Source organism: Natrix helvetica (assembly GCF_964273705.1).
Source record: "Natrix helvetica genome assembly, chromosome: 1".
NCBI classification, from domain to species: Eukaryota; Metazoa; Chordata; class Lepidosauria; order Squamata; family Natricidae; genus Natrix; species Natrix helvetica.
Window position 1 is genome coordinate 72,841,081 of NC_138548.1, and position 25,684 is coordinate 72,866,764.

General features: G+C 36.0%; 1 protein-coding gene across 1 annotated transcript; it reads left to right on the forward strand.

Moving 5' to 3' along the window:
* Nucleotides 1-315: 315 nt before the first annotated feature.
* On the forward strand, nt 316-24,968 carry GANC (glucosidase alpha, neutral C). The gene is made up of 24 exons (XM_081938424.1): nt 316-493; nt 1,808-1,870; nt 3,407-3,515; nt 5,140-5,267; nt 6,487-6,669; nt 6,904-6,952; nt 7,298-7,364; nt 8,143-8,239; nt 11,269-11,449; nt 11,701-11,851; nt 12,126-12,364; nt 12,769-12,895; nt 13,252-13,331; nt 14,007-14,150; nt 15,193-15,289; nt 16,508-16,609; nt 16,932-17,175; nt 18,923-18,987; nt 19,407-19,483; nt 21,387-21,461; nt 21,940-22,053; nt 22,384-22,496; nt 23,458-23,561; nt 24,516-24,968. The coding sequence occupies exons 1-24, from the start codon at nt 468-470 to the stop codon at nt 24,626-24,628; spliced, it is 2,748 nt and encodes a 915-aa protein (XP_081794550.1). The 5' UTR covers nt 316-467; the 3' UTR covers nt 24,629-24,968.
* The last annotated feature ends 716 nt before the right edge of the window (nt 24,969-25,684 follow it).

Genomic DNA, 25,684 nt, shown 5'->3' on the forward strand with positions numbered 1-25,684 from the left:
GGTTAAGTAAATCTGCCTTCCCCATTGACTTTGCTTGACAGCCACAATAGAATTAAACAAGGAGGTTAAAAAAAAGATGAATAAAACTAAGAGATCTCAATATTTTTAACAAAATATTAAGTAGATCTTAGTTTGTATTCATATGTTTGGAACTAGGAATTGGCATAACTTCAAGTAAAACTTATTTTACTCCTGTACAATTAAACCGATTTAAGAAGAAAACAGTAATAGGAAATAATACTTCCTCAGTTCTATCCTGAACGCAGCTCTCTGAGCACTACAGAGTTACTACAAGCAAAGCATATGCATACTGACGTCTCTTCCACGTTATTGGTCAAGTGTCAGAAATAAAAACTCCATTTCCCAGCATGCAATAAGGGATTATAAAGTCGAAATTTATTGGCTAGATAATTTCCCCATCGTTTCCCAACGAATACCGGTAGTTCAAAAATAGTTCAGTCCGGATCATGGAATCCAGCAGTCAAGAAATCAGGTAGATATATATGATTTTGCAGTAACTGATTTGCAAATCTTACTTAAGCACAATGCATGATTCTAAAAGAATCCACATAATTTTTAATTCTGAAATGTTAGTTTGAATTCATGCAGAAATTAAGACTACACACTTACAGGACAGAGCTGGGAATAAAAATATAGATGGAATGCAAATAATACATTTAGAGCATTGACACTACTATACTATGTAATAAATAATATAATTATATTAGCAAGTATAAAGTGAAGAAGTTCCAGAAATACAAAATCAATCACGTGACCCTTGAAAAAGCAGCTTAATTGAGAAAGTGAAAGTTTACAATGTAAACCTAATTATTCTTTTACCTTTTTTCAATACCATAGCCTTGTTGCAACTTGATTACTGCAGTCATATGAATACAGATATTTTTGAAATGGGCTGCATGCAGTTATTTGACATGAAGAGTTGTGCAGATGTATGAGTTGAAGTGATCCAAAGCTGTTTAGGGTGCAGAAGTTAATTATTTATTCACATGTCTCTATTTCAATCAGTCTTAGGCTTGGCTTGTTGAATTATAGGTAGCAGTCCCAGAATATTTTCTATGTGTGCATATAATCAAATCAGCACCCCTTGATTTAATTATAGTATAATTACTGTTTCTTGCAGTGAGAAAACATACATTTTACTGCCCTACAACAGTTCTATTTTTGTTTTGTTTGACCTAATTGTGAAGATATATGATGTTTGTTTGTTTGTTTGTTTATCAACCATATTTACCACCATCGACCCTGGGCAGCATAAAATAAAAAAACAAAAAAGATATTAAAAACACAATATTATTAAAAACATGAAATAGATTAGTTCATTGCTTAATTTTATATGGAGCATTCCACCAGCCTTGGACAAGTGTTTACTTTACTGGTTGAGCTGACTTTTGCAGGTTTGAATACTTGAGAATTGGAATAAGTAGCCAATATCTGCTTAAAGAAGATAATCCATTTGAAAATTTAAAAAAGACATGACAAGAATGTCTTCATTTAATTGACTTAGATTTTCTCAGTCAACTGAGGTTTCACTTTATTGTTTTGGAATAATATTGATAAACCGAAAGTGATTTATTCTTGCAAATATTATATGTAATGTAGAATCCATTTCTAGTGTAGCTGTTTAGTGTGACCAGTATGCAATTAATTCAAAAAAAGTAGGCAATTACTTCAGAACTTTCCATTATATGCATCAGAATAAGCTTATTCCGGTGTCTATAGCTGAGGGGAAAATAATCTTTATTTCTTCACTATACGTTTTAGAAATGTTATATTTTCTTGTATTTAGCGTTCAAGATGAGGCTGTGGATAAAAGCCATTTTAAGACATGCAAGCAAATTGCCTTTTACAGGTAAAATTATGAATATTCTGTTATCTGCAAATATTGTATTCATATAACGTTACAAGGTACAACCAACTGTCACTGAAGAGGGATTGCAGCAATATATCTTATAGTGCGAAGTTTGCATTGAGAGGAACTTTATAAGGGCTACTAGATCTGTGCTGCAAAAAATCCATTCGACCTCTACATGGCAGCAAAGAGTTTTATGTATTTATTCATTAAATTTCTACACTGCCCATCTTACCACGCAGATACAAAAAAAAAACCTCAACCCTTAATTCTTGCTGCCATTTAGTGGTGGTCCAGGTTTTTTTGCCGGGATCTTCTAGCTCTAATTTAAAATTTGTTTCATTAATATAGTTAATCCCTTTATGTGTTTCCTCAAATGCCAAAGCCTCCCAAGACAAGTTACAATAAAAACAACTGTGAAATTGGCAATAAAGCAATTCTCAAACCAATATAAAATAACAATATAAATGTATTTTTCAAACATATAGATTAAAAGAGAGGGGGGAAGGGAGGGGGAAAATCTAGCCTTCACACTGAGAAAGCTTTGATGAAGAAAAAAGTCTGAGCATCTGAGAAATATTATATTATTACAGCCTACCTCAACACAGTGTAGTTCTAGCCTTCCTGTAGAGTCTGGTTCCTGATGTGGTCTACCTCATAGGGTTGTCATTACTCCAGTAATTTGATTCACACAGTGGCCAACCAGCTGCCTTTTGAATGTTCCTAAGCAGGTGATACAGACATATCCCTTCCTATCTTCATTACCTCACAACTGGCACTGCAAGGACTGGCAAGACCAGTTGCAAGTTAGTAGTATATCTGTCTGATTCCACAACTAAATTACATGCTATGGAAATATTTTTTTCCTTTGGTTATTTTTAAATCTGTTTCCAATCATCTTCATTGGATGGTTCCTCTTCCTAGCATTTTGAGAAAGGACAAAATACTTCTCCCGTCCACTTTTTCCATGCCATAAATGACTTTAAAACCCCAGGTGTTCGTTCATTCTTTCTTTCTTTCTTTTTCTTTCTTTCTTTTTCTTTCTTTCTTTCTTTCTTTCTTTCTTCTTTCTTCTTTCTTTCTTTCTTTCCAATCGGAGTGCCAGATATCATAACTGTTTCTTCTGTTCAATAATCAGATTTTAGTTGCCCTCTGCTGCACTTCATCCAGTGCTGTTTTATTATTTGTCAAATAATCAGAACTCACATGTTTTTATTCAATTAGGATGGCCACCTATCACAAATAAAAATAAGATGAAAATATAGCAAAACATGCCCCTTTTTAATATGTAATACTTTATTATTAAATACTTAATAATTATTAAACACTTTAATAAATATTACACACTTTAATAAATATTAAATACTTTAATATTTAAGATTTGAAATTATGTAATTTAGACCCGTTGGTCTAATGGTATTTAGTCATCTCTTTGAATATGATCACATGGAATTTAGTCAATTTTTTGAATATGATCACATTCTCATCTATAATACAGGTAATATAAATTTTAATGTTCTTTGTTCGGTACATCAGGCGTCAGAAGCGTTTACGTCCTGGGAAATCCCCATACCAAGCCTTACTACAAACTGTGGAACTATCCAACAGCAATGTCAAATTCCAAATTTTCAATGAAGAGAGCAAGGTAGGAGTACTTCTCAGTGTTTGATCAAAAACATTGATGCCCAGTTTGCATGTAAAATCAGTCATTTTGATCTGGTGGATGTTAGATAGTATTCTACATTATGTTGGGAAGTATTTAAATGATTTTAGCTAGTATTTATTTAGCTTTGTGACCTTTGCATGGCAAAGGTGCGGTGGTATTATGTAATATTTCAAAAGCTCCTTCCATAATGTTATATACATTATTTTATTTATCAACCAATTTGTTTTCAAATGTTTCTTCTATGAAGCTAGGTAAATATATAGGTAGTCCTCATTTAAAGTCCAATCAGTCAGCGATCTTTCAAAGTTACAATGGTGCTGAATAAAGGAGCTGGTCCTCAAAGTTTCAGTCATTGAAGCACCCTCAAAATTCAGATACCCCTCAGGCCCACCTGCAATTATGAATGCCTTTTGGCCCGCCCACCTATCTACTACAGCCAACTGCCACAACAACTTGTCCACTTCAGTGCACTCTAATGCTGTACTAACCAAGGTCTTCTTTCATGTTGCTTTCTTTCATGCCACTATAGACAGGATTCCTCCTGTTCCCCATCCAGGGCCTCCATTTTCACTCTAGCCAGGGCCTTCCTTCATGCCCTACCTTGGTCCTTCTTTCATGAAAGAAGCCCAGTATGTGAAAGAAGCCCCTTCTGTTGGTGTGTGCACCATCGTTTTGAAACTCATGATTTTTCATCATGCCTAAACCAAACACTATGGTTGGATCCATGTTTGTGTTAAGCCAGACAACAATTTATTTATGGGCTTAGAGAGTTGTGGAAACCTATATGTTAGGTCTGTAATCAAAATTTATGGATTATGTTAGGAAACCCAAATATTAATTTGTTTAATATGATTGAACAAAGCATATAAATGAGAGCAGTATTTAGCTCTGAAGTTAGAAAAGGTCAGGGATTTCAATAGATGTTTCTTAAGTCTACTAAAACCATGAATGGTGCCTTCAGCAGATTGTCCTTTGTCCTGATTAATTGCAAGGAGAATATTACCATGGGTTACTATGGGAAACTAGAGTCTAAAATGTTCCAATATTTTAATTATTTTTCTACTTATTTTAAAACTTGTAAGCTACCCATAATCACTTTATAAGGGAGATGGTCGACTAAATAAATAAATAAATAAATAAATAAATAAATAAATAAATAAATAAATAAATAATACAGTTCAATACATACTGTATCTATTCAGATATTTGGTCTACTGAATTCAGTCACGCTCCTGTTTCAATATGTAAAGGATAATATTAAATACCTAGGCTAATGAATGATATAGCTATTCCCATTTCATTTAAGATGGACAGAAAAGTATAAAGTTTTCGGTGTGAACTTTCTTGCTGAAAGCAGTTTAGAATGCTATTAGATACTGTATGTCATTATTACTGATCTGCTTCTAATCTGTTTGGTAGCAAACACTCACAAATAAGATTCTTTTCATTAGAGAACTTACAGTATGTTGAAACTGTCTTTTATTATTTTGAATACTGGTAAATAAAAAAAAATAGAATTGATGTTTTTTGAGAAATTGGTGTTTTATCTAGTATAGCATATTAGTATTCTCTAATCGTTGTCCTGTGTTTATTCAATTACTAGGTAACTCTTTCAGTAGAAATGTATGAAATAGAGGGCAATATTTTCAGGCTTAAAATAAATGAGGTAATTCCACTCAAGCCAAGATACGAAGTCCCTGATGTTCTCATAAAGGAACCAGCTAGCTTGAGGTAAGTTATGGGAAGTGATATCAGATGTAGATTGGGAAAAAGTCCTCTTTTTGCCACTGGGCAAAATGTATATATATATATATAAACGATTATATATATTTATATATTTATAATTATAAATCAACATATAAATCAACTATTTATATAAGTTAAGTTTTAGCTTTCCAGTTTAGAAAAGAAATATCAGGAGATTTTTTTAAAAGGAATATTGTATCAGATATTTTTCAACATATGGAGTAAATATGGACCTCAATAAATATTGTTTATTATTGAACAATACACATAGCTAGAGTTTTTATATGATGCATCTATGTTCTTCACATATAGTATTTTGAGAGTTTTTTTCATTTTAGTATTTTTCCTATTTAGCCCCGCTGTCATTTAAATTGCTTTAAATAAAATGAAATTTGCTTCCTGTGATCTTAAAATGAGATTAGTAACAATTAAGCAAAAACCTAATTTACTTTATACTTTTATACTTAATACTTTATATAAGTATAAAGCCTTAAACTTTACATAATGAGCGCTATATTTCAAAATATCTGAAAGATATCACAGCCAAGCAGAATCTGGCATACTTTATTTAATTGTTTATTTTTAATATTGCAAAAATGATCTCATCCACTAGTAGGTAGTGAGGAACCTTTGTCCTTTCCTTGTATTACAATGTTTAACTTTTATTTGCTTTAACATATAAAGAGAAAAATACAGAAAGAAAAAGAGGATCAACTAGAAAACTAATCCAAAATTCCCACATTATTAATCATATGGGAAACAGCTCAGTTATTAAAAACAGCATTTAACCCCGGGTACCCTGAATAATCTTGTTCAGCCTTCCCATTCAGCTGATAAACAATCCATGAGCAGTTTTTCTGTCACAACCAAATAATTTTCAATATACACTCCATGCTTAATGTTTCTTTTGCTAGAATTGATAGTTTTTTAAAAGAATGTTTAGCCATTCCCAGTTGTAACATGCTTTTTTCCTCTTTTTAAACGAAAGTGACAAAAATATCTGGTACATATATCCAAAGATACTGGTATTTGTTGCAGAAATGTATGACAAAAAGGGTCAGCTTTTTTATTTTACACTCACACATACACTTGATGCTTGTGGAACTCATCAGTTTCCAGATTTGCTATTATTTGTAATTTGAACAAAAAAAATGTTATGAAATATTTTTTCTATGCCGGTCTTTTTCCTTTTTCCATTTCTAAGGCTGAAGATATTAGCGAAAGATGCAGACAAACTTGTGCTGGTAGGTGCTGAGCAAGACCAGCAGATTCATATAATGGCAAAACCTTTTCAAATACAGCTTATCTCTAAGGATGAAATTTTACTGAGCCTAAATTCCAATGGCTTGTTGTATTTTGAACACCTACAGTCGCCACCTCAAAGCAGGTATGATATTACTTTAATATACTAAAGAAAAGAGGGGAAATAAAAAAGGTAAAGGAACAAACAGAAAAAAGGCAAAAATATAGCATGAAACATACAGAAAGCAATATTGGTATCTGTCCTGATCTGTACAGATAAATTATTGCAGGTTGGGATAACTAACATTCTTATTTTAAAATAAATTCTTTTGTGAATATCTGCTTGTAATTATACACTGAATACATTTGATTTTTAAAGGAAGTCTACTTCACAAGAAAAGGAAAGTGGACTGGCAGACTCTTTTAAGGTAAATTTAATCTACTGTAGATGTATGGATTTTTGTCTGGTCAGTTTGTCCAAGGGACAAATCAGTCCTGTGGTGGAAATAATAAGTTTTGATTTTTAAAATAATATTTTTAATTTTTTAATCTGGAAAAGATCAGTGCATTATTTGAGTACAACATAAATAAGCCAGTTACTGACAATTATTAATTAGGGCATGGTCTGAATTCTACAGTGATTTTATTGTAGAATATTGCGTGGAATTAGTTGTAACCCAGAGCTAGATTGGAAACTGATTGTATTATTAGACAATGCTAAGTTCTGTTGGCTAATCGAAGATACAGTTACATCTCTTTTCTTTTTATCTAAGGAAACTGAAGAAGATTTCGGTCTCTGGGAAGAAAAATTTGGCAACTTTTTAGACATCAAAGCTAATGGTAAGTAGCTCAGAGACCATCATTCTTTTTCAGTTCTGAATTTGATCCGTTTGATTGAAATCTCATCAGTTTTTATATGAAAACTTGGATATCATGCAAGTTTGGGTCATTTCCATTTTTGTAAAAGTAATTATAAAAATATTGGGGATCATTGTTTGCTATCTTGGAATATTGAAGATAGCATGCAATGTTGCCAATGTTTAGCTATTGTCTAATAATTTAAAATGTTATCCTTTCTCTCAATCATACTAATGTATGAGGGTGAAGATTCGTTCTCTGAGCTTATGGGTTAGTTTCCGGATGTTTCATTATCAGGCTAGGTAACAACTTCAGGGGAGTTTAGAGGATATCAGTGTCCATATTCTTCTGTTTATAAGGGCCTCAGGTGTGAACATGTCAATTGAGGATCTTGTGACAGGTCATCTGTGGGTTATCAGTGAGTCTTTTGATAGGTCTTGTAATGGATCTTGTTATAAGGAGATTACCTCAGGTCAAGATTGTTGGGAGCTGAACTGCGGGGGGGGTGTTGCGGGGGTTGGTTGAGGGTCGGTGCTGTCTCTGGTTGGCTGGGCAGTTGATTTTGATTCTGAGGGATTCGTAGGCTAGTTGTAGGTCATTGTGTCTGTTGATGGAATTGCTTGTGGAGTGCCAGGCTTCAATGAACTCATGAGCATGGCAGATGGTAGCATGCCCGATGATTTTGGTGTTGCTCCAAATTTACTCTTTCATGCTGCCCTGTGTTTTCACTTCCTCACAATGCTACTCTGTCTTAATGCAGGTCCTAGCAGTGTGGGTTTAGATATTTCTTTGCATGGATTTAAACATCTCTATGGAATACCTCAGCATGCAGAAACCCTCCTCTTGAAAAATACCAGGTAATGAAATAAGCATAAAAAAATAGTGAAATTTTCTGAATGTCACCGTAGCTCAAGATTTTTATTCCAAGATCTGGGGGCTTTTGGCTACTAACAATCATAGCGATGCCAAATTAATAGTATAACATTAAATGAAACACAACATTCACTGTGTTCCACAATCAGTACCAGGAGGAAGTAGCTCAGCAGCATCTCTCCTAACATCTAGAATATCGCACAGCATCCTTAGACAGCATTGCTAATTCATTCAGCTGATCCTGAAACCCAGTGTGGAACAATGGTGAAGGTGTTGGATTAGAACAGGGAAGACCAAGACTCCTATTCCCTTTAGCTGTGGAAGTTCATTGACTTCTGTTTTTCCTGCTTCTTGCTCCCCGTCTCCTGTTTTCTTCAACATAAAGCTTCAGAGCACTCAATTGCTGAAAGTGACCTTTTGCTTTCTTTGCAGTTACAATGTTTTTCCAAGAGTTACATTCTAGATAAATATTTTCTTTCAAATATCCCTTGCAAGTCCCAAAGGTGCTTTTCCAGGAGGCAACTGGGTTTTCTTGATTTTCTTGTTTTTCCTTTGAACACAGTTCGCTTCTCAACGAAGAAGCTTCTTCAGCTCTGGATGGAAGGATCCAGTCAGAGCTGAAGAAGCTTCTTGAATGAGAAGCGAACTGTCTTCAAAGAAAAAATAAGGAAGTCCAGTTGCCTCCTGGAAAAACACCTTTGGGACAAGCATGACCTGGATGACTGAGAATCTCCATAGACCAGCTTTGCTGGTTAAGGAATTCTGGGAATTGAAGACCACAAGTCTTAAAGTTGCCAAGGTTAGAGACCCCTGCTATAGACTATCCCTTGCAAGAAAAATAGAATGGAGGACATGTTCAGTCTATTCTGCCTTTCCCTTTGCATTCACTGCAGGATTCAATCCTCAGCAAAATGTATGCAGGTGGTCCTTGATTAAACCTTCCGTTTAGTGACCTTTCAAAGTTACAACAGCACCGGAAAAAGGGACTTATGACCATTTTTCGCACTTACGACCATTGCAGCATCCCCATGGTCACATGATCAAAATTCAGACACTTGGCCAACTGGTGTGTGTTTATGAAGGTTGCAGTGTCTAGGGGTCATGTGATCACCTTTTGTGACCTCCTGACATGCAAAGTCAATGACAAAGCTAGATTCATTTAACAGCCATGTTGCTAACTTAACAGCTGCATGGATTCACTTAACAACTGTGACAAGAAAGGTCATTACATGGAGCAAAATTCACTTAGCATCTCTGTTGCTTAGCAATGGACATTTTGGGCTCAGTTGTGGTCATAAATCAAGGACTGCTTGTAATATGCAAATACCTTTATAAAAATACCTTCGTGCAAAGGCCTAGACATGGATAAGTTTTTACAAGGAAAAAAGGGGCTATATACAACTCCAAGATTGCTATCCTAAGTATATTTGCTAGGAAATAAGCTTTGTTTACATTTATGTTTGGACTGTTATTGTTAAACCAGAACAGTTATGATCTCCCTGATAGTCGGGATTCCAAGACTACATCCAGCCAACTATAATCTGACAGCAGCGCTGCCTGTTGCAGAATAGCACAGGGTATGAACAGCATTCACCCATGCAGTGATTTGAGATGTTGATGACAGACAACTTCACTAAATAATGTGTTATTTATAGTATGAAGCACCCTTTCCTGTTTTGCTGACCTCCAAATACATGGGATATCAATCTGTATAATATATTATTTAGTATAAATTGTGCCATTTCCATACAAAAGCGTATCTTGAACCAATTTATAAAACATGATGTACACAACAGCAATACGTTAACAGGGAAAGATAATCCTCATTATTCCGTTGTGTCATTATCCAAAGTTTTGCTTATCTGTTGTTGAAAACTAATGCGCATACAGGTAGTCCTCAACTTACAACTACAATCAAGCCCAAAATTTATGTTGTTCCGTGAGAAATTTGTTAAGTGAGCTTTTATGACCATTTTTTTATTTTTCTTTCTACATTTGTTAAGTGAATCCCTGCAGCTGTTATAGTAGTAACACAGTTGTTACCGTAAGTGAATCTTGTTTCCTCATTGACTTTGCTTATCAGAAGATCACAAAGGACAATCACATGATTCCGGGACACTGCAGCCATCATAAATGAGTCAGTTGTCAAGCATCCAAATGTAAATCACATGACCTTGGGGATGTTATGCTCTTAAGTGTCACGAGGCATCATTTGGCTTTCTCACAGCAAGCAGTATTGTTCTTTTTTTAAAAAAAAAAACCTCACTCCGCTGGTGATAAAGTAGGTCATCCCTTTGGAGTCATTCATGACCTTTCAAGGGTTCTTTTGATTGCACTACTAAATGCTAGTTTTGCTCACAGACTTCTTTGGTAATTAGAATGAGTCTTGAGCAATCTGTAGGCAGCAATGGCATCTAGGATTGCAATATTCCTTCCACCAAGATCCTAAAAGATCCAAGTGAAGTGGAGAAGCCAAGATGAGCTACACAGTTATGATTAGCTGAATGAGTTGCTCCAAAGGACAAGGGTGTCCATTGTTGCAAATATCCTCACCATCAGGTTGACACCGTGTGATATGCTGTGAGCGAGCAAGGAGAAGGAGGAGCGAGGAGGAGGAGCAAACAGAGGCGTGTTGCACAAAATGGTCTCACTAGATGAATACTGAAAGCCAGAATGGTCAATTCTATATAGAGATACAGAAAGTTAGGATATAAATCCAAAGGGGTGAACAGATGGACAGATGATCAAAGCCAGACATCTTACTCAGCAATCTGGCTGTCACATTATGCCCTAAGTGTTATGATAACAGAACTACAACAAAACTGGAAGAATATCAGAACAAAGAATGGTATAAATTGTGACTGTGGACAACTCATTCCATAGTACCAGAAGGCAATTGCAGCACTATAATACCCTCTTCTTGCGCTGGATGACATAAAATAATATCTCGATATGAATAGAGATATAATATGAATAATATCTCAATAGCAAAACATTTGTCTTTGTGTTCCAGTGATGACAAAGTCTACCGGCTTTATAATCTAGATGTCTTCGGGTATACCATCCACAGCAAAATGGGCATTTATGGTTCAGTGCCCTTACTCTTAGCCCATAAGCCCGATCAGACAATTGGAGTCTTTTGGCTAAATTCTTCAGAAACGTTGGTGGAGATTTCTACAAAAGCTTCAACAAAGGTGAGATGCAGTATGTTCTGCATGGAAGTATAGCCATATTGTGTAAGAATTAATAACATTATAAAGCATCTTCCACCCACCTGAAAATCTCATGTTGAGTTGGACAACATTGACCACCTAGCCATCTTGGTCACTGGAAGTTATTGTTAATACTGGAAAACTTTTTGTAGACTTTTTTATCCTACCTTTATTATTTTTTAATAAATGCATTTAACACTATGTTTAAGTATTTGTATACGTTTGTTTTAAAGGTTTTACCTTCCCAAACTCCAGACATGTCGAAGCAGATGGCAGTGCCTCAAACTGATGTACGCTGGATGTCAGAAAGTGGAATCATTGACATGTTCATCCTAAAGGGACCCAGTCCTTTTGACATTTTTAAGCAGTATGGACAGCTAACAGGTATTGGTTTATGAAGAAATTTCCTTTATCCCTCCCTTGCAGTCTTCCACAATTGATCTACCAACCATACAATATATGGCATGGAAAACTGTCCTGATTATTTATATTAAGTGGAAGAATAAAAATGAAATATTTATCATTTAATAAGTATAAGTATAATCTTTATTGTCATTGTACTTAAATACAACGAAATTGGTTGTGTTAATGTTTAATGTGTTCTTAGTTATATTTTGAATGGCAGCACAATTTTTTTTCCTCTTTGTTTTTCTCATAGGAACTCAGGCTCTGCCTCCCCTCTTCTCTCTTGGGTACCATCAATGCCGCTGGAATTATGAAGATGAGGATGACGTAGAAAAAGTGGATGCAGGTTTTGATGCCTTTGACATCCCCTATGATGTCATATGGCTAGACATTGAGCACACGGATGGCAAACGGTACTTCACTTGGGACAAGAAGAGATTTCCCAATCCTGAGAAGATGCAGAAGCAGATACTTGTTAAGAAAAAACGCAAGGTACGTAATACACTAAAAATAGAGGGAAAGTAATACAGCTACGCGGCTTTTTGTATCCATTGGTGTCTACTGAAAGCATGTAGTTCCTTGAAATTTTTAAAATAAATGTTGTTGTTTAGAAAGAAATACATCTGTGGAAGAAAACAATCACACTAGGAAATTTCCTTTAATAGTCTAAGCATTCTTTATTTTTCCTCAGCTAACTTGGGAAGGTTTTTGGCTTCTTACGTATGCTTTTCCATCTGCTTTAATTTGCTGAAAGCCAGTCTAATTGGGGATTCTGGAAATTATGAATCCAAAGCATCTAGAAGAGAATATCAGCTTACAGAAGGCTAATCTAAACATTCCTGAAACATATTATTCAGTCAACAATATGACTGCATAATTATCTCTCATGTTGGCAGCTGGTTGTCATTGTGGACCCTCATGTCAAGATTGATCCTCTTTATACCATATACTCACAAGCAAAAGCGAAAGGATTCTTTGTAAAAGATCGTACTGGTGAAGATTTTGAGGGCATCTGCTGGCCAGGTAATAAACTCTCTGCGCTTTATAAATCACTTTGAAGAAGCACATAGGAGGTAGATCAAAATGGATTTTCTCGTTAATTGTAATTGACCTATTTGAAATCAACTGATAAGTTCCTTATCTTCACAATTGACAGGTTTCTCTCTATTTCTGCCTCTCTTCTTATTTGTATGTTAACATTTGTCAGAACCAGAAATGACAGTAATAGTTATCTGTCTCATGTATCATTACATTGGCTTGAACATTAATATTTTATATTACTGTAATGGGATATATTACTGTAATGGGATATGACACACACGAAAAAGCCAGTTTTGCTTTTTCTTCCTGCAAATATAATACAATCCTAACATCTGTAGGTCGCTCATCATACCTGGATTTTACCAATCCTGAAGTCCGACACTGGTATGCAGATCAATTTGACTTCAAAACATACAAGGTTTGTGTTTTATAATGATATGGTCAGGATCCACAGAATAGTACTATCTATTAATGTGATTTCTATACAACCTTGGTTGCTTAATTTTGGAAATATGGAAAAAGACAAAATCTAAATAGCTTTGGCAATAATAAATAAAATCCATTCAGAATATAAAATGATGGACTAAAGCAGGACATCTTTTGCATAGTCATCTCTAAGATATCTAGAGACCTTTTAGCTCATGCAAATTCCATTAGAGATAATGTTGGAACTAAGAGGAATCTACACCATCTTAAATACTTTATTTGGTTTAACGTCTATTTGAATTGAGGAGTTATGTGAGATATCCTCATTCTGAAGAACTCCTAAGAAGGAAATCTTCATACCCAGTGGTGGGATTCAGCCAGTTCGCACCTCTTTGGGAGAACCGGTTGTTAACTTTCTGAGCAGTTGGAAGAAATCACTAGGGCAGAGAATTGGTTGTTAAATTATTTGAATCCCACTACTGTTCATATTTGATTATCATTCTCTGCTCAGGTGGATCTCAGGCCCAAGGGACAGTCAAGGACACCAAGGAAAAGAAAAAAAGCACACCTTTCAAAGCAGTGTGAACAAAATAAATTAGTATCAGTATTTAAATACAGTTCTTGTACTTAACTAATACATTAAAGAAACTTAAATGTTGGCCTACAGAGTTCTTCTGAAATTGTTTTTATCTGGAATGATATGAATGAGCCTTCAGTCTTCAAAGGGATAGAACAAAGCATGTCAAAAGACGCTATTCATTATGGAAAATGGGAACATCGAGATGTTCATAACCTCTATGGTTTTTACCAGGTAGGAAAATTGCAACTGAATTAACAATTATAATACTGGTAGTTCTTATTATGGCATTGCCTGTGGCTGCTGATCCTGCATTTTATCTTAATCAAAGTGGATTATAAATTCATTAATAAAAAAACAGTGCCATTATAATAATTTGTTTTAAATCTTTGTACAATAATAAATTATTTTAAAATCTTTGTAGCTGTTAATGTTACTTAAAAAAAAACTTCAGCAAAGTACGTTGCACAATATCATATTTTATTCCAAAACATTACAAAGTACATTTCTTTATTATATATAATATCATTATTTCCTTTCTTTCTATTCCTAAGATGTGTCACTTCTGTCTTTCCTATTTCAATACGTTTTGCTGTATTTTATCATTCCGGGCCCCCACTTTTGATTAATTCCAATCCCATTGCAACATTTGCTAAAAATGTTTTGTTTATCATTACTGTTATGCATAGTGATTGAAGTGCTGAATAAGACACAGGAGACCGTGAGTTCTAGTCCCCCTTTAAGAATGGGTATGAAAACCAGCTGGGTGACTTTGGGTCAGTCATAGTCTCTTACCCCAACCCACCTCACAGTTGTGAGGAAAATGTCTACAGAGATTCTCAGTCATCCAGGTCATGGTTGTCCCAAAAGTGCTTTTTTAAAAAAGCAACTGGACTGTCTTTGCTTTTCCTTGAAGATGTTTTGCTTCTCACCCAAGGACCTTCTTCAATTCTGAGCTGAAGAAGCTTCTTGGATGAGAAGCGAAACGTCTTTAAGAAAAAAAACAAAGGAAGTCCAATTGCCATTTGAACAAGAACCTTTGGGACAGTTGTGAGGAAAATAAACCACCCTGAGTTGTTCAAAGTAAAAATGGGATATCTAATATAATAACAACAATGTATCTTGTCTTTTTATGTACACTGAGAGCATATGCACCAAAGACAAATTCCTTGTGTGTCCAAACACACTTGGACAATAAAGAATTCTATTCTTTTCTAGTCTAGTCTAGTCTAGTCTAGTCTAGTCTATTCAATAGTGGTAATAATATTTTTTTCAGCAAATGGCAACCGCAGAAGGGCTGGTGAAACGAAGTGGAGGACTGGAGAGACCCTTTGTTCTTACCCGCTCTTTCTTTGCTGGATCACAGAAGTATGGTAAGTGTCGAGGAAGACTGATTTTTGCCTGGTATTGCCCTTGTCTGGATTTAACCATTTCTAGGCTACTCGATGATTTGAACAATTGCGTATGCTTGAAAGTAAAAGAGATGCAAGTATTTGTGCACATATTCCCTTTAATCCTACTCTGATCCACAGTTAAATCAGATGACCTCTAGGGAATTGTAGTTAATCAGATTTAGAACAATTTTAGGCTGTTAAACTGAAATACGGATTTATGTCATCTGCTGGCTTGAGTCCAAATGAGATCCATACCATTCTGTTTGCTTATTTTGGAAGGGAACTTCATTTTTTAAAACCACCTTTAAAAAAAAAATTTCATTGTAAACAAATCATGCACTCCCTGTCCCCACAGTCGTGACAGTCATGCAATGCGAGGCATTGTAAGATGTTGAATTTGAAATGGAAAGACATGCAAAGCACCTGACATGCTGACAGATGGAGAATATAATAAATGCTTTGCTGTTGTACTTTGGCCTCTTTTTACATGGCAAATGATTTTCTTAAAATAAAAATATTCTCTATTCTGGACCTTAATTATTACAAGCTGCCTAGAGTCATCTCTATGTGAGATTAAATAAATACATGAATTAAATAAATAAGAGGTAAATAATGAAAATTATAAAAAATAATGGGAGAGCAAATTCCGAACCTTTAGGATGGCCAGATTTTTAAGACAGTGAAAATCACTTAGTTATAGAGACTACAAGATCTATAGGATCTTATGGAGTGCAAATTCCACAATTTCATCTTATTTGTGCTGTGTCACACATACAAAAGCAGTGGAATTTGTGTCATATTAACATAACACTGCTTTTGTCATTGGACACACAAAGATGCCTCTGTTTAACTATTTTCCAAGTATACTTACAGTCTTAAAGACATGGGAAATCATATCACATTACATGCTATATGTGTTAAAAATCAAACCATAAAAAACTGTGGAATACAGCTCTTCTTAAATTAGAAACAGTGTTGTAAGTAACTTAGGCTTTTGCAGTTGTGTGGATCCATGATAATACATAATTTTCATGGCAATACGATTTCCACTTAATAATTAACACTGTAAGGCTGACATCATATACGTACCTGTAGTGACATAAAGTATGATATATATTGGGAAGTAAAGCCCATTCAGTTCAATTGGCTTTACAGCTAAATACAGGTAGGGTTAAGATTTTGCCCTGTGATCTGCAGGTGCAGTGTGGACTGGAGACAATAGAGCAGATTGGAGTTACTTGAAAATCTCCATTCCAATGTTGCTGACAATCAGCATTGCAGGAATTTCTTTTTGTGGAGGTAAGATATATATATTTCTTTATCAACTCCCTTTAACTGGACAAATGGCCTTCTTTCCTCTTGCAGAAAGTATACTACGTTCCATTAAAACAAACTAAAAAGTAGTAAGTGAAGCTTCTAAGGTCTTAAAAGAGATTGAGACATTTCAAAAGTTGCTTGTTTTTAATTAAATCATGTATACATTTTTCTGAAAATTACTTTGTTTGGTATTAGGACATAGCATATAATTCTATTAGTAAATGTGGGCAATCCAAGAAGTTTGAATTTCTCACCAATTTCTGATAAATGGTCTTTTTTTTTTTTTTTTTTTTTTGATGCCCAGCGGATGTAGGTGGTTTTATTGGAAATCCAAAACCAGAATTACTGGTTCGATGGTATCAGGCTGGGGCTTTGCAGCCTTTCTTCAGAGGCCATGCCATTTTGAAATCCAAACGTCGTGAGCCCTGGCTATTTGGGGAGAAGAACACAAAGATCATCAGGGAAGCTATTAAGGAGCGCTATTCCCTGCTTCCTTACCTTTATACGCTGTTCTATCAGGCACACAGCATGGCTGAACCAGTTATGAGGTAAGCCAGTCATTGAAAAGATTTCATTTCTGCTTTATGCCAAAATATTTGTAACAGTTTATGAGAACACATAAAAATGTTAATGAAATATGTATTGAAATGCAGGGCTAGCATAGATGCTAGTTCACTTACTTTAGCTGTGATCTTCTAGAACACCATCTGTGTATCATGAGCTGGTAAAACACAGGTCAATGGTAGGTTACCTTGAAACTCTAGGACTAAATGAGGTTTGGAATACAATTCCTAGTCAGACTTTCAAGACCTTATCTTAATCTCAATAAAGTTAGTTTTGGTGCTTATCTGTGGTGATGATTTCTTGGCCTGGTCTATCTAGTAGGGCTGACAGCAGTTTTGCAAGTCTGATTGTGTTATACTACTTCCTCTGACTTATAGTTTGGAGGACATCTGAGTTGCTTTTCAGTGTGTTCTGAATGTTCTGGATTTAATGTTTTATCCCTGGTTGCTTTGGCAACAGAGTTTGAATATGTCCATCAAGGTCATCTTTCTTACTCTCTCTATATACAGCTTCCCAGAGTTTTGCTATATGAAATGGTAGCAAATGATTTTTAAATCAACTTTCCATTTAATGCTCTTGGTACTATTGTAAATTAGCTTTGTGGGGACTGGTGTATTTTCTTGGTCTTTCACTGGCATAGGTAAGGGTAAAGGTAAAGGTTTCCCCTTGCACATATGTGCTCGGTGCTCATCTCCGTTTCAAAGGTGAAGAGCCAGCATTGTCCAAAGACGTCTCGGTGGTCATGTGGCCAGCATGACTAAACGCTGAAGGCACATGGAATGCTGTTACTTTCCCACCAAAGGTGGTTCCTATTTTTCTACTTGCATTTTTTCATGCTTTTGAGCTGCTAGGTTGGCAGAAGCTGGGACAAGTAACAGGTGCTCACTCCGTTACGCAGCGCTAGGGATTCGAACCGACGACCTTTCTGATCGACAAGCTCAACGTAGTAGCAACTGAGCCACTTTTTGACTGGCATACCAGGGACCAAATTCTAAAAAATCGGTTGAATCAGGAAAAGTCAGGGGAAAAGATAGGAGAAGGAGAAGTTGCTTCTAGTCCACCTCAGCCAAGGAAGCACGCTGGATGACTGAGCTGTCAAACTCTCCCAACCCAATCCATTCAAAGGGTTGTTGTTCAGCTGTTCTCATTGTTGGTCAGTGTATCTTTTAAACTGAAAACACAGCATTTGTTCTATGTGTTCAGTTTCCATTGAGAATGGAACCATAGATATAGATATATAGATACACACACACACCAGTGGTGGGATACAACCGGTACGCCCCGGTACGGGTGTACTGGTGCCTGCTGGCAGCACCAGGTACCATTCTGGTACCGTGCTCCGGAGGGCCCGCCTGCCCACTCTCCTTATCGCTATTTCAGCCGATCGGGGCATTTGCACACGTGCACGGCGTATACAGCGCCTGCACAACACTCCACGAGCAGCTGGAGCGTCGCAGGTGATAGGTACACATGCGCACGCTGTGCACATGCACGTGGGGGGCGGGTGGCCCCGTTGCACCGTACTGGTTGCAACGGGATCCGGAACCCACTACTGACACACATACACACACACACACACACACACACACATATTTTAAATAGTTAAAACAGCAACTTTAATGCCCACATCCAAAGCATGAACTTAAGAAGCTATAAATAGATGTAGTATAGGAAAGAAAATTATGCTCCTTAGCATTTGTATGAATAGTAAAATGCCTTTGTTTTTCATAGGCCTCTCTGGGTGGAATTTCCAAAGGAATTAGAAACTTTTGGCATTGAAGATGAGTACATGCTTGGTAAATTTAAATTATCCATAATGTCTACTATTTATTCTGAAGTTGCAGCGTTATGTACCCCATTTATTTATTTTTCCTAATTTGTTTATTATTCCAATTTATATAGACACTTTTATAGGAATTGAAGGAGTTGCATATCAGTGTATTGATTAAGGCTCCTCTGCGTTAACTGAGACATTGCTATTTCAGCATATTCTGCATTATAGGTTATAAGGATATAAGGTGTTTTTTTTCCTGTGTGGTACTTACAACCAGTCTCCTTGGGTAGCAGAGTTAATCAAGTAGCACAAGACATTCAGTGATGGACACAGAACCTGAACCTGAGAAATATAGATAACATTTATAAACAAGTATTTAAAATTCTGCCAGTTATAGGAGAAGAAAAGTGTAACAGATACATTTTTATCTTTTTCATCTAGGAAGTGCGTTATTGGTACATCCAGTCACTGCTCCAAAAATCAGTGCAATCAATGTCTTTCTGCCAGGCCCACAAGAGGTAAGACAAATAGAATTAATTCCGTCCTCCCAAACACATACACACACACACACTTTTTTCATTAATATCTGGACCGAACTTGGTTAGCTAGGCATTTCTATTAAGATAATTAAATTATCAGTGTACAAATAGCAGCTTGTACTATTATTTTAATAACCTCATGCAGACATTTGGTTTTATAACTGGAAATATATGCAGTACTTGAACATAATTTTTTAAAAAGTCAATAAGAGTGAAAAGTAGAGTTATATGAACTAATGTTCCTTCAGTCACATCCTATATTATCTATTTCTCGGGCAGGCAGGCAGGGAGGGTATGGTATGGATCCCATCAGTTAAATTATTTTGACTGACATGGCTTAGGACCGTGCTGGTGAACCTATGGTACGCGTGCAGAGGTGGCACGCAGCGCCCTCTCTGTGAGCACATGAGCTGTCGCCCCAGTTCAGTTCTGCTCTGCATCTGCGCACTGTCACATTCCAGCATTCATGTTGAATACAAACAGAGAGTCAGTTTGTTTGGTGAAAAACTTTTATCTCTATCTAAGAAACTAGCACTAAATGACAATGATACAAAGGTAAGCAAGTCCAAGTCAGTTCTAACCAAGTTAACACCATCACTCATATATATACCATTACCCCACCCAGTTCCACCCACAACTCCACCCAGATGACACCCAACCACCATCACCAATCACCATGACCCACACCCTCAGCCACACACCCCACTCAGTGTCATCCTAGCCTCCTTCCTGGTTAGCCGCATCCGAGCAGAGGAGTTACATCAGAGTAGGCAGTTGCACCCGAGTAAGAAGAGTTACTCTGCAGAGTAGTGAGGGAAGCCTTGCAGAGCCACATGCAGCTACAGGCTCCACTGATATCAGAGAGTCAACATCAACGTGGCAGCGTTGGTGGTATGTAAGCATGGCCGAGCGGGCGTGGTGATGGACAGGTTCCCCCCTGAATGGCTGCCTGAGGGCATCCCTCACCAGCCAGCTGGTCTTCAGTCTCTGCCGTGCATGCAGGGCTGTGCAGGGGATGGGGGAATGTGCGGTGGGCCATGTGTGCATGTGGTGGGGCAGGGCGCATGCGGGAGCTTCACGAACATTGCATTTTGAGAGTTCACACACACATGCACGCTTTGGGCACTTGGTCTGGGAAAGGTTAGCCATCACTGGCCTAGGAAAAGAGGCTTCTCTGTCATTGCTCTCACTCTTGCTCTCAGAGGTGAGGTTGGTTCCCACTCTTCCAGCCTTCTGAAAGAGCGTTAAAGTCTCTCTGCCAACTAGCGTAATGAATGGTATCCAATCCTAGGGGTGGTTGGTGGCTCAAGGGCACTCCCTCTGCTTTTTTGAGTTTATTTTTAACTCTGTTTTTAATTCTGTCTTATTAACTATTTTTGTATGATTCTAATCTGTAAGCTTACCAAGTCACTTAGATAATGAGATGGGCGGTGTATAGATTTGATAAATGAAAATAAATTTCTGGATAACATATTAACTAAATTATTTATGGACCTATATTTTTTCTAGAATAATCTTGGTGATATAGGTACAGAATTGTGATTCCTCAGACAATGCTTTTCTTTAATTAGCAATAACTTCCTTTCCACCTAATACTATGGGAAACAATTTAATTGATTAAATTGTTGAGCAGGAGTATTGAGTTGAATACATGTGCATCAGTTTTTGAGAAAAATATAAAATGGTAGATTCATTGATTATAGTTGTCTTAGCGAAAACTTACTACTCTCAACTTATGCTATTTATGTGTTGTTTGCTACTTCTGTGTTGGTTGAGATTGATGGATTATTTATCGATTTGATTTTCTACAAGGATTCGTATGGAATTTCTGTATTTAAAATCTAATTCCTGCTCATTTGTTTACCTTTTTATTATTTGACAGATCTGGTATGACTTCCGAAAATTTAGACGTCTGGAAGGTCATGGCATATTGAAGATCCCAGTAACATTGAACAATGTATGTGCTTGATTTAAGATTTTTTTTAAAAAAAAAAAAAAGATTTATCTTCATTTTAATTTAATTACAACTGGAGTTCTGTTAAGAGTTTGGAATAATTCTAGTTTAGTGAACTCTGTTGATTTAAATGTAGAATTTATAAAGATTTAAATCTAAAATGTGTAACTACCAATGTTCTGAATCAAATAGTATATGCTAAACAGGAGCTAACTACAAAAAAGTATTTCATTATCTACTTCCTTTGTCCAAATCGTATTTATTGTACTTATTTACTGGCTGGGTTCATACAATATTTTAAGCCACAGTTTGTATGGCTTTGGCTTTGTATATTTTATGAACTGAAACATTGTGGTTTGATTTATGGCTTAGAGTCCTGTGAGAACTCAGCTAATGATGGTTAATTTAATAAGCTATGATTAAACAAGCATTGCTTTAGTTCAATGTGTGAATCCAGCCACTATTTATTTTATTTTTGTAGATTCCTGTCTTTCAACGTGGTGGGACTATTATACCTCTAAAAATTTCTGTAGGAAAATCCACAGAATGGATGGTAGATGTTCCATATGAACTGCGTGCTGCCCTAGATTATAAGGTCCTCTATAACGATTTTTGTATGCACTTTTTATTTATAATTAATTGTAAATGTATATAAAGTTATTTAAAATGAATAAGTATCAATTTTCAGTACTGATCTCTCATTCTCTAATGTCAGTGTGATTTTGGTTTTCATTTCTTTAATTAGCAATAACTTGCTTTTCATCTAACACTGGAAAGTAAAGCAGAGTGGATTTTGTTGTGGAGAATCATATATAAAGTGTCTTGCTTGCTTGCATGTCTTGCCCAGATGTGCAGCTGGGCAAAACAACCAAATGATAGTGAATTTTATTATAAAATAGTTCTGTGTTTTTTGCCTGATATATAGGGATGTGCAACAGGTAAATTATACCTGGATGATGGCCACTCATTCCATTATCTCCATGAGAAACAGTTCCTGCTCAGAAAGTTCAGCTTCCATGAGAATGTTCTCTCCTCCAGGTAAGTATATTCTAAATATGGAAGGAAGAAACAGGAAGTATTGATCATCATAGGCTCTTACATTTGCATTGCTCATCAATTTCATGCTTCAGCTTATAAAGACCAACAAACTGCAACTTTCAGTTCCTTGTCCCAAAAATGAATGGTTAGGGTTACTTTCTTTCACCTATTTTGAATCATGGTTTGTTTTACTATGCTTGGTTTTCTATGTTATACAGGTAGTCCTCGACGTACAACCCCAATTCAGCCCAACATTTGTGTTGCTAAGTATGACATTTATCAAGCAAATTTCGCCCCATTTTATCACCTTCCTTGCCACAGTTGTTAAAAGAATCGTTGCAGTTGTTGTTAGTAACATGGTTGTTAAGTGAATTTGGCTTCCCAATGGACTTTGCTAGTCAGAAGGTCACAAACCATGATCCTATGATCCTGGGACAGTGCAATTGTCATTAAGATGAGTCAGTTGCCAAGCGTCTGAATTTTTATTATGTCACCATGGGGATGCTGCAACAGTTGTAGGTGTGAAAAATGGTCATGTCACTTTTTTCAGTGCAGTTGTAACTTTGGTCACTAAACAAACTATTGTAAATGGAGGACTATCTGTAATTGGCTAGTATACACCTCACACTGAAAATCATACAAACCATTCCAACTCTGGTGTATGAATCCAGCCTGTTGAAGAACCCGAAAATCCCCTTCATTTTGTCTTCCAGCCAGGTTCTCTTTCAGGGAGGTACTTGTACCTATTTCTTCTTCCTCCCAAACATATAAAATTTGGGTTTGTACACCATGTTGGAGATTCTCTTGGCAGCACCAATGTCTACTAAATTTTGACAAGTTAACAAACATTCTCAATTTTTTTCCTGCCGCTATTTAGAAAGGAAGGTACTATATTCCCTATGGAACATTGCCAAAAGAAGTTGGCATTTTAATAATTAAAACACTATCTTTGTTTTCTCAGATGCGCTAGTGAAGAAGGACTATTCCAGACAAACTGCATAGTTCAACAGATACTGATTTTGGGAATAAAAAAGGAGCCTTCTGTTGTGACAACAACCATGTTTGGTAAGAGAAAGAAATAATCCAACTTCCAGCTTATTTGTTTGTTTCCACTCTAGACTCTAGGGCATTTGAAGCATTGTGTTTCTCTCATTGGAAGAAACTGGATCTATTGATTTTAATTGTTTTACATGGTCACTCTTCTCTTAAATATGACTGAGTGGCTGACAAAGATTTTTAAACATATAATGCAGAAACAATACAAAAATAACTTTCACACTCACTCAAAATACAAAGTAGTTGCCAAAGACACAATTCATCAACACTGCAGGCACACTGTTGCTAGCCTTTCAAGGCTTTCTAAAGGTGAGCAGAGTTGAGGCCAACTAAATCTTGTGTGGTTTGATATTCCAGAAAGTAGCTATTTCCTGGGTCTCACTAGGTGACAATTCCTGCATTAAATGGAACTCCTGCACAGAATAACGTGCATTTGGTTTTCAGTAACAAAATTCTTCTTCAATAAGTTCCACTCAACAAGGTTGTTTCCTAAAGACAAGATGACAACATTTAATTGATAGGTAATGTACAACATCTTGAATTGCTTCCAGAAGTCAACTGAAGCTAATGCAGTTTATATAGCAGCAATGACAGATTAATATCACAAGACGTGCCAGTACTGCTTATGCTGCTACTTTTATTGTTGGAGCAGTTGAACCACTTTTCTTCATCCATTAGAAGTAGATGTTTGAGTTACTTTGCAGAGCAGGTTGGGAGAAATGCTTGGATATTAGTAAGTCCTGAACTTTGCCCATATCTCACCAACATATCTCAAAAGACCACAAGAACATTCTCCAAAGTGGAGAACAGAAGATAGTCCTAACAAGTGCTCACTCTAGAAGCATTTGCTTCAGAACAGAAAGCTTGATTACAACTTTGTTTTTTGGGTAGATATACACCAACATTAATATGCATGTCTTACTTTAAATAAATGTTATGTCTATTTATTTAATTGCAATTTAGATGGAAAAGAAGACAAGACAGTGGCTTTCACATATGATAGCAGAAATTCTGTGCTGACCCTTCAAAAACTCTCCTTAAACATCAGCAATAACTGGGAACTTCGTATCAAATGAAAGCGAAACTTCAGATATGCTGACTCTGTAAACTGCTTAGAGATGGCTGTAAAGCACTGTGAAATGGTATAGAAGTCTAAGGGCTATTGCTATTCAGAGATGCAGGTGAAAAACTGGAAAAATAATACTCTGAACAATTTAGCATGGTTTTTTTTAAGTATAGTAGACCGAACCTCAGATGTAACACAATAACTACTGTTTGTATAATTTAATTGATTCACATTCAAAATGTTGTTTATGGATGAAAACGTTTTGATATTATTTGCAAAAACAATTTCTTGGGAAAATTGGCCTTCTCTGGGATTTTGCAGTTCTGTATTAAACGTTTATATTTTTTGTATATCTGTGCAATGGTTCTCTTGCTTTTATAATACTTTTGGAGTAGATAATCTGCTTACATTTTAATTGATGCACTGTTCAGTTTCTTGGTGGATTCTGTTTAACAATTTTACATATTAATTCTGCCAAGAAGTTCTTCGAAAGAAGAAATATGAATGAGAGTAATTATAATAGGTATACATCTGCCACAGAGAGATTCTGCTTCATAAAGCATAAATGTCTTTTTATAGGTGATAAAGACATCTTGAATTAATGAACTCTAGCCTTCTTTTAGCTGGTGTGTTGGGCTGTAGAATTCCCATAAGCATTGTGAGAATCATCCTCCCATTATGTACAAAAAGAAACCTGAGCAATGATAAACAAAAAGGGAATGGCGAAACTGTATCACAGTAAGGAAACCAATTCAGGCTTTATTTTGCTGACCAATTACTATTTCATATGGAAAATAATTACAAAAAGTAACTTTCTGTTTGCAGAGCAGAGAAGCATAATTGCCACTTCTAAAATATGGCCCATTTAAAAGGGCCATATTTTAGAAGTGTCCAAAACAAGTTTTCACAACAAATGCCTCTTCTTTCAGAACATACCTGCTTATTCAGGCAGAGTTTCAGGACATATAACCATCAATCTCATTGTAGAGATCAGATATACATATCTCCTCATATAGTATTCTATATATACTGTACATAGCAAAGATATACCAGTAGCTATTAAAAT

Excerpts from the sequence above, each read along its gene's own strand:
- GANC (XM_081938424.1), top strand. The coding sequence starts at position 468 with ATGGAATCCAGCAGTCAAGAAATCAG. Across the intron at positions 7,365-8,142 it reads TTTAGACATCAAAGCTAATG|GTCCTAGCAGTGTGGGTTTA; the intron begins GTAAGTAGCTCA and ends GTCTTAATGCAG. Across the intron at positions 22,497-23,457 it reads GAGAATGTTCTCTCCTCCAG|ATGCGCTAGTGAAGAAGGAC; the intron begins GTAAGTATATTC and ends TTGTTTTCTCAG.